At 45.0% G+C, this 9,703-nt stretch overlaps 1 protein-coding gene across 1 annotated transcript; it reads right to left on the reverse strand.

The window, feature by feature from the left end:
- Positions 1-6,006: 6,006 nt before the first annotated feature.
- LOC127569442 (histone H4) lies at positions 6,007-7,258 on the reverse strand. The gene has a single exon (XM_052014087.1). The coding sequence runs from the start codon at positions 7,133-7,135 to the stop codon at positions 6,824-6,826; it is 312 nt and encodes a 103-aa protein (XP_051870047.1). The 5' UTR covers positions 7,136-7,258; the 3' UTR covers positions 6,007-6,823.
- Positions 7,259-9,703: the final 2,445 nt, after the last annotated feature.

Here is a 9,703-nt window from a genome sequence, read left to right on the forward strand (position 1 = left end):
GTGCTTTCCTTTATTAGTTGAGGCAGTGAGTTCAAGAGTCAGGAAGTTATGCTGCAGCTTTATAAAACTCTGGTTAAGTCACAACTAGAGTATTGCATTCAATTCTGGTCGCCCCATTATAGGAAAGATGTGGAGGCTTTGGAGAGGGTGCAGAAGAGGTTTACCAGGATGCTGCCTTAGATTAGAGGGCATGTGCTATGGAGAGAGATTGGACAGGCTTGGGTTGTTTTTCTGGAGCAGCGGAGGCTGAGGGGAGAGGTTTATAAGATTGAGGGGCATAGATAGGTTGTATCTTTTTCCCAGGGTCGAAATGTCTAAAGCTAGAGGGCATGTATTTAAGGTGAGAGGGGTAAGTTCAAAGGAGATGTGTGGGGCAATTTTTTTACACAGAGAGTGGTGGATGCCTGGAACGCGCTGCCAGGGATGCTGGTGGAGGCAGGTACAACAGAGGTGTTTAAGAGGCTCTTAGAACGTGCAGAGAATGAGGGATATGGATATGAACATTGTGTCGGCACAGGGATTAGTTTAGTTAGGCATTTAATTACTAGTTTAATTATTCTGGCACAACATCGTGGGCTGAAGGGCCTGTTTCTGTGCTGCACTGTTCTATGTACCTGCCCACAATTTCTATCACCAAGACGAACAAAGGCAGCAGGTACATGGAAACACAAAGTTCTGCAGATGCTGGAATCTGGAGCAACACACACACAATGCTGGAGGAACTCAGAAGGTCAGGCAGCATCTATGGAGGGAAATAAACAGTCGACGTTTTGTGATTTCTGGGTGGGCACATCGGTGAGACCCGATGCAGATTAGGTGACCGCTTTGTTGAGCACTTTCACTCTGTCAGCCGCAACAGCCAGGACCTCCCAGTGGCCACCCACTTAAATTCCACATCCTACTCCCATACTGACATGTCTATCCATAGCCTCCTCTACTGCCACGTTGAGGCCATGCGCAGGTTGGAGGAACGACACCTCATATTCCACCTTGGGAGTCTCCAACCTGACAGCCTCAACATTGATTTCTCTAACTTCCAGTGACCTCATCCCCCCCCCCCCCCCAGCCCCTTTTTTTATTTCTTGTGTGTGAGGTACATGGGAACACTGCTGCCTGCAGGCTTTTCAAGTTGAATAGCATTTTCCCTCTTTCTCTCTTCCCCCACCCCCTTTTTGATCCTCTGGTCCTCCATTTTTGTCCCCCTTCCCGCTACTGGCTCTATCCGCCCACTTCACACAGGTTTCTCTTCCCCCGCCCCGTCCCCCCCACCCCCACCCGGTTCACCTCTCCCTTTTCTAAAGGCTCCCATTTTCACCTCCTTTACTTATCAGAATCCAGCACTGGCAGTGCTTTGTGTTGCTGCTCATCTCCCTCCAGCAGCTGTCTCCTAGCTTCACACTCCCCTCCCCACACCTTGCTCTATCTGATGTTTTTTTTCCTCTTTTCCCTCTCTCTCTGTCTGCCTCTATCTATTATTCACCTGCCACAGTCTTCCAACTCCAGCTCTGCTCACCTCCCCTACCTGGCACTACCTGCCTGTCATCTTACAATCTTCCTCAGTCTACCAATCGCCTTGGAATCCTTTCTCACCACTCCCCTTCTCTTCCCCATGCTGGCCGTCTCACCTCTCCTCTCTCAGTCCTGATGCAGGGTTTCTACCCAAAACAATCTGCTGGAGGAACTCAGGGGGTCAAGCAGCATCTTTCCTCCTACAGATGCTGCTTGACCCCCTGAGTTCCTCCAGCAGATTGTTTGTTGCTCCAGATTCCAGCATCTGCAGTCTCTTGTGTCTCCGTTGCATAGCATCCTGACTGGAAATATATCACTGGTCCTTCATCATCGCTGGGTTAAATCCTGGAACCCCCTGCCCAGCAGCACTATTGAGAGTACCTTCACCAGAAGAATGCCAGAGGTTCAAGGTAGTGGCTTACCACCACCACCTTGAGGGCAATTGGGAATATGTACTAAATGTTGGCTTTGCTAGTGCTACCCAATCCCTAAAATGAATAAAATATTCCTCCAGGCTTATTAATTTTTCTGACTCTGCACGTCAAACTTTGTAAGCTTTAGATTCTGGACACTGCATAATATTGAGAACTCGCTCATCTATTGAACTATGGCTTGTAATTAATCCTTTCGTAGTCTTGACAGAAACCAAATTGTGGTTCAGTGAGCAGCGTGACTGTGCCACTGGGGGGCAGCTCTGAGGTGATTATAATAATGAGGGATTTGCAGCAGAATACAATATTGCAGCAGCTAATGCCTCACAGTTCCTCAAAGTTGTCCAGTTTTGAACTATAAAACACCTCTGAGAAATTTTCTCATCCTGAAGACACTGTTGCAGTGACCATTCCCACTCATCGAATGTGAACAAGGTTAAAGATTTAGAAAATTACAACATAAGCCATTCAGCCTATCATGTTTGTTCTGGTCAGAAAAAAACTGCCCCATCTATTCCCACCTTCCAATACTTATCCATGGTCTTGCAGATCATAGTCAGACCATAAGGTAGGGGAGCAGAAATAGGCCATTCGGCCCATCAAGTCTGCTCTACCATTCAATCATGGCTGATTTCTTTCTCAACCCCATTCTCCTGCATTCTCAGCATAAACCTTAACCTTCTCACCAATCAAGAACCTATCAATCTCTGCCTTAAATACATCCAATGACTTGGCCTCCACAGCCCTCTGTGGCAACAAATTCCACAGATTTACCACCCTCTGCTGAAGAAATTCCTCCTCATTTGGTATTGGTACTGGTTTATTTTTGTCACTTGTACCAAGGTACAGTGAAAATCTTGTTTTGCATACCATTCATACAGATCAATTCATTACACAGTGCATTGAGGTAGTACAGGGTAAAAACAATAACAGAATACAGAGTAAAGCGTCACAGGTACAGGGAAGTGCATAGCAGGTAGACAATATGGTGCAAGATCATAACAAGGTAGATTGTGAGGTCAAGAGTCCATCTCATCTCAGTTCTAAAGGGGTGTCTCTTTATTCAGGGGCTCTTCCCCCGAATCCTAGACTCTCCTACAAATGGAAACATCCTCTCCACATCCACCCTATCCAGGCCTTTCAGTATTCAATAGGTTCCAAGGGCATCCTCCCTCATCCTTCTGAACTTCATCAAGCCCAGATCTATCAAACACTCCAAATACAGTAAGTGTTGTTCAAGTGCATATCAAGCACATTTTAGCCTCGAGCCTCTTATCATCCTTTGAGGTGGTATGTCCGGACTCCTACAACCCACTATTCCTTATCTCTCCTCTAACCCTTCTACCATTACTTTAACCTTTGCCCTCTGGTTTTTGACCCCATAACCAATAGATCAGATCAAACCTCTGCAATCCTGCCACAATGAGCTAATAGCAGTGATGGACATTTAAGCAGCTCAGGAGAATAAGATCCTAGAACAACCAAATTCAATGATAACAGAATACAGCATGTCAAGATTTGGGCTTCTGTAGTACATATTGCCCATTCCCTCACTGCCCTTAAGAGGTTAGTGGTGAACTGTCTTCCCAGAGAGTTCCAGGATTTAGACCCAATGATGATGGAAGGATGAGTAATATATTTTACAAGATAGTGAATGACTTGAAGGGGAACCTGCAGGTGTGGTGCCCCCAGACACCTGCACCCAGTGTCTTTCTTAGTGCAGCAGGTTCGTGGGTTTAGGGGAGGCTGCCAAAGTATCCAAGGTGAGTAGCTGCAGTGCATTTTGTCGATGGTAAACACGCCAACCACTGTACACTGCTGGTGGCGGAAATGTATGTTTGGATGGTTGATTGGATGCCAATCCTATGTCTGGGATGGAGTCAAGCTTCTTGTGAATCATTGGGATTGCATTTATCCAAGCAAGTGCAGAGTATTCCGTAACACTCCTTACCCGTGCCTTCTAAATGATGTAAAGGCTTTGGGGGGTGGGGCTGGGTCACAAGCCATATGCCACAGCATGCCCAACCTCTGACCTCCTCTTGTAGCTATTTATGTGGCTGATCCTGTTGAATCTCTGGTCAAAGGTGACCCTCAGAATGTTGATGGTTGTGTTCTCGATAATGATTCCTCCATTGAATGCAGAGAGTAGATGGTTAGATTTTCTTTTGTTGAAGGTCATTGGTATTGGTTTATTATTGTCACTTGTACCGAGGTTGAGTGAAAAGCTTGTCTTACAAACCGATCATACAGGTCAATTCATTACACAGTGCAGTTACCTGGAATTTTTGTGGTGCAACTGTTACCCTATGCCTGAAAGTTGTCTAGGTGTTGCTGTATCTGCATATTTGAGATTTTACAGGGCCTAATAATTTACATTCAAGAGTACCAAGGAAGGTAGCTGTAGGAATAATGAATGTGTTGCTTATCATTTTCCAAATTTCTGTAGATCATGGAATAATTCCTACAAATTGAAAGATTGCAAACATAACCTCAGCATTTTAAAAAAAAGGAGAGAAAATTGGAAACTACTGACTGGTTAGCCTAATATCAGTGGTGGGAAAATTAAAGGCTACTATAAAGGATGAGACAACAGAACACATGGAAACTATCAGTGGGATTGGACATGGATTTCTGGAAGGGAAATTGTGTTTGACAAATTTACTGGAGTTTCTTTCGGGAATATGGTTGATGACTACATGACAGAAAACCAGTGTACTTGGATTTTCCAAAGCCTTTGGCAAAGTCCCACGTAAAAGGTTAGTGTGTAAAATTAATGTGCATGGCACTGGAGTTTATATACAGGCATGCACCGAAATTTGGTTGATGAACAGAAATCAGAGAACAGGAACAAATCAATCATTTTTGGAGTGGTAGTTAGCAATTCATGGGGTACTGCAGCAATCAGTTCTCAGACCCCAGCTATGGATGAATAATATTTCAAAGTTTGCCAATGACACTAAACTGGTTGATTGTGAATTATGGGAAGAATACAAAAAGGCTTCAAGATGACTGCAAGTGAGCCAACATATGACAAATGCTGTACTACATCCATTTGAAATCATCCTCTTGGTATGAAGAAGTCAGGCAGGGTACCATTTAGATAGTGCTGTAGAATTAACCACCAGTTCACTGGATAAATTTCTATACTCTAAGACAATCAAGGGATACATGACAAGAGCAGGAATACAGTATTGAGAGATAGGGGGATTAAATAGCCAAGCATACTCAAAAGAGCAAACGGCCTACTATTTTTCTTTTTCTATTGCATTCAGACAGAATGCTTCCTTTGGTGAGGTGCAAATAGAATTTAACATAGAACTTCACCAACATCCCCACTACTGCCTTTGTGATGGAAGATGATGATGAAGCAACTTAAGATGGCTAAACCTGGAATACTATCCCAGGTAACTCCTTGAATAATGTCCTGAGGCTCAATAGCTTTGTTATAAACCCTTAAGTCACCACTCGATTTATGCCAATGTACATCAGAGTTCCTCTATCCCGACGTAACCAGCAGCAAGAGCGGCCCTTTGACTGTTCCACCATTCATTAAAAGCAAGGCTAATTTACCACCTCAGCATTATCCCCATTATCCAGAAATCAATCTTCGAATGAACTCCAATTATGGGGTTCCATAAACAAATCTAAAGAGATTCACCACTCTAACACCAATGAGAATACCTTCAGAGGTTAAGGCAGTAACTTCCAAAGACTCAGTAGCCAAATAAAGTGTCATTGAGATTTCAATGAAACCCCCAGTACCCATTGGAAAACTATTTGTATGGGCTGATATTACAAGCATCACCTCCCCCTCAATAATCATCACATCTGGAAAACTCTGGTCAGGCATCTGTGGAAAATTTCTCTCATCAGATACTGTCTGATCCGGGTGGTTCCAACATTGCTTTCTAAAAGAAAACTGCCACCATTTACAGTTCTTTCAATTATTTTCTATTAATGGTTTTTGTTTTGCCAAAGACTTTGTGAAGTCTACGAGAAATGATGTGAAAGAGCCTGGCAGTAATAGCTGTAACTTATCGAATACCTACGAGATTCAAGACCAAGAGACATGAAAAAACAAGCTTTAATGCAACAATAAAAGAGTAACAAAGTCCCCAAAAAAAGTCAGACAAGATAAACGATAATTAAGAGGCTGGTCCTAGTTTGCAACTACCAAAAAAAATTCGCGACCATCACAAAAAATGTCCTTCTCGCAAGCAGTAAATAAAGTCCTGTGAGTTCAAAGAAATGATAGCAAAGGCAGTCGCCCGAAACCAGTCTGCGGCGGCACGAACCCGGTTGAATGCAGCTCGGATGGAGCCAGGAAACACACTGCTGCCTCTCCGGAAGCGCAGAGACGTCTTTTGATCACATCAAATGGAACCTGTTCCGTGATGCAAAATAAAAACCGCTGCAAGATCTCAGCGAGTCAAGTCCTGATGCTGGGTCTCGACCCGAAACGATGACCATCCTTTGGCCTCCACAGAGGCTGCCCTGACCCGCCGAGTTCACCCAACAGTTTGTATGTGTGTTTTGCTCCAGGAGGCGAAGCACACCATTGAGCCGATGCAGGCGTTTCCAACAGCACAGTGGCTCCCATTGTCCACCACCCACCCACTGACTGGAAGCACAAAGCGGCGACCGCGGCGCAGTTATACAAAAGCAGATCATGGAGAGCTGAACGGACTGATTCCCAGTGGGCCACTGCAAAAACTACAAAGCTAGGCAACCATACATAGACTAGTATACTCGAAGACGGACTCGGAGCTGCGGGGACGCGCAACAGAAGCCAAGCTATGCTTGTGAAAGATTAAAACCCTAAAATAGCAAAGTCCGCCTGGACGAGGAACTCCGGGCTGAGCTGGCCCGGGCCGGGCCGCCCTCTAGCCCCCGAAGCCGTACAGGGTACGGCCCTGCCGCTTCAATGCGTAGACCACATCCATGGCGGTGACCGTTTTCCGCTTGGCGTGCTCGGTGTAGGTGACGGCATCGCGGATCACATTCTCCAGGAACACCTTGAGCACGCCGCGGGTCTCCTCGTAGATCAGGCCGGAGATCCTCTTGACGCCGCCGCGCCGAGCCAGGCGGCGGATGGCCGGCTTGGTGATCCCCTGGATGTTGTCCCGCAAGACTTTACGGTGGCGCTTCGCTCCTCCTTTCCCCAGACCTTTGCCTCCTTTTCCACGTCCGGACATCTCCACGAAACTGCTTTTTTATACACTATTCCACTCCACAGCAAAGCGAACGCACCCGCACAACCTCGTCCCACAACACCGACTGTGTAGCTGAACCTTTTGTGCGAAGCAGATCTCCGACTGAAGCGGACCTGGGGGTAACCTCCCCATTACGTCACCCCCGTGTATCACGTGCTTTGGCCAGGGGGCGGACCTTCGACTGCTGGGAAGATTGATTGATGGGCGATTTTGGTTCTAATTTATTTATTGTTTGTTGATTTGCATTTGCCGCAGGAAAAGCACCCGAGTTCTTACCATGAGTAAGGATATAGATTAGGGAGTGAGATCCGAGACAGGTTGATTATTTGTAAGAAAGTATTTTATCCAGTTGTAAGCATTCAGTTACCAGCGGAAGAACCTGAGATGGGACCTTTTTTAATTTACGAGGGAAAGTGTTGTGAACGCAAATGTACTGTCTGAAATAGTGGTGGAAGTAGGTTCAATTGTAACTTTTTTAAAAAGAATTGGCTAAAACCTGAAGTTAAGAAAATGCAACGGGAAAATAATAGGGGAATGGAACTAACTGCAGACACAAGAGACCGCAGATGCCGGAATCTGGAGCAACAAACAATCTGCAGGAGGAACTCGGCGAGATCTGTTTTTCTAACCTACCCTAAAATCCATCTATCCTTCTTGCCTCAACTGTTTGTGGGTAGCACTTTATAACCACGTCCGCCTGCATATTTACACCTACAGGGTGATTCACAGTACTATCTGTCGTTCCATCACTGCCTTTGAATTCCATTGACCTAGACATGAAATCTTCTACTTCATTTTCTATTTTTCTGATACATTGGTATTAATTAAACTCCCCAACGGTTGTCATCTATTTCTTGGGATATATTCTCTTGGTTCTAGTATCACTTTCTCTGCACCTTCTCCACAGTATCTATATACTTTTGTAGCTGGAAGACCAGGACTATTCATAGCACTTATTGTCCATCCAGAATTGAACTAAGCCTTCATATCCTTTCTAAAATGTCATGCTCAGAATTAGACATGATACTACACTGGGTGTTTTTATGATGTGCCTTTAATTATAAAGCCAAGGATCTCATGTTAAATGCTTTGTGGAGCTCATCTTGCACCTTCAAGGGTTTTATTCCACATTCAGCTACAAGTCTCTTTTTTCACCTCATTTAATATTGTACCACTTAAAATGTATGGTCCATCATTTTCCTTCCAAAGTGTATCAACTGCTACCTTTCTGCTTTGAGTTGCATTTGCCATGTTTGCAACAAATTTCAAAACTGTGCCTTAGTCTAAGTCATTAATGCGTATCAGGAAAAAAATGGTCATTCTTAGACCATAGACGATAAGACATAGGAGCAGAATTAGGGCATTCGACCCATCGAATCTGCTCCAACACTCAATCATGGCTGATTTATTTTTCCCTCGCAACCCCATTCTCCTGCCTTCTCCCCGTAACCTTTCACGCCCTTACTAATCAAGAACCTATCAACCTCCACTTTAAATGTACCCAATGACTTGGCCTCCACAGCCATCTGTGGCAATGAATTCCACAAATTCACCACCCTCTGGCTAAACAAATTCGTCCTCATCATAGAGAGCTTTTGGCAGTTTGGCCTTCATAAATCAGGGCACTGAATACAGGAGTTGGGATGTTATGTTGAAGTTGTACAAGACATTGGGGAGGCCGAATTTGGAGTATTGTGTGCAGTTCTGGTCACCCACCTACAGGAAAGACATCCATAAACTTGAAAAAGTGCAGAGAAAATTTACAAGGATGTTGCCAGGACTTGAGGACCTGAGTTATAGGGAAAGGTTGAATAGGTTAGGACTTTATTCCCTGGAGCGCAGGAGAAAGAGGGGAGATCTTATAGAGGTATTCAAAATTATGAGGGGTATAGATACCATGAATGCATGCAGGCTTCTTCCCCTCAGGTTGGGTGAGACTAGAGCTAGAGAACATAAGTTCAGGGTGAAAGGTGAAATATATAAGGAAAACCTGAGGGGGAACCTCTTCATTCAGAGGGTGGCAGAAGTGTGAACGAGCTGCCAGCAGAAGTAGTGGATGCAGATTTAATTGTAACATTTAAGAGAGGTTTGGGTAGGTCCATGGATGGGAGGGGTTTGGAGGAATATGGTCCGGGTGCAGGTAGATACGACTAGGCAGAAGATCAAGTCGGCATGGACTAGATGGGCTGAAGGGCCTGTTTCTGTGCTGTAGTACTCTCTGAATCTATGACTCCATCTCTGTTCTAAAGGGACATCTTTCTATTCTGAGGCTGTGCCCTCTGGTCCTAGACTCTCCCACTACTGGAAACATCTTCTCCACCTTCACTCTATCCAGGCCTTTCAATCTTCGGTAGGTTTCAATGAGATCCCCCCTCATCCTTCTAAACTCCAGCAAGCACAGGCCCAGAGCCATCATGCGTTAACCCTTTCATTCCTGGGATCATTCTTGTAAACCTCCTCTGGACTCTCTCCAATGCCTGCATATCATTCCTTGGATATGGGGCCATAGTGCTTCCCACCAATTTGGAGACTGGGCATTCACAACTCTTT

This window comes from Pristis pectinata, chromosome 4 (genome assembly GCF_009764475.1).
Source record: "Pristis pectinata isolate sPriPec2 chromosome 4, sPriPec2.1.pri, whole genome shotgun sequence".
NCBI classification, from domain to species: Eukaryota; Metazoa; Chordata; class Chondrichthyes; order Rhinopristiformes; family Pristidae; genus Pristis; species Pristis pectinata.

Coding starts and splice junctions, on each gene's coding strand:
- LOC127569442 (XM_052014087.1), bottom strand. CDS start 7,135: ATGTCCGGACGTGGAAAAGGAGGCAAAGGTCTGGGGAAAGGAGGAGCG.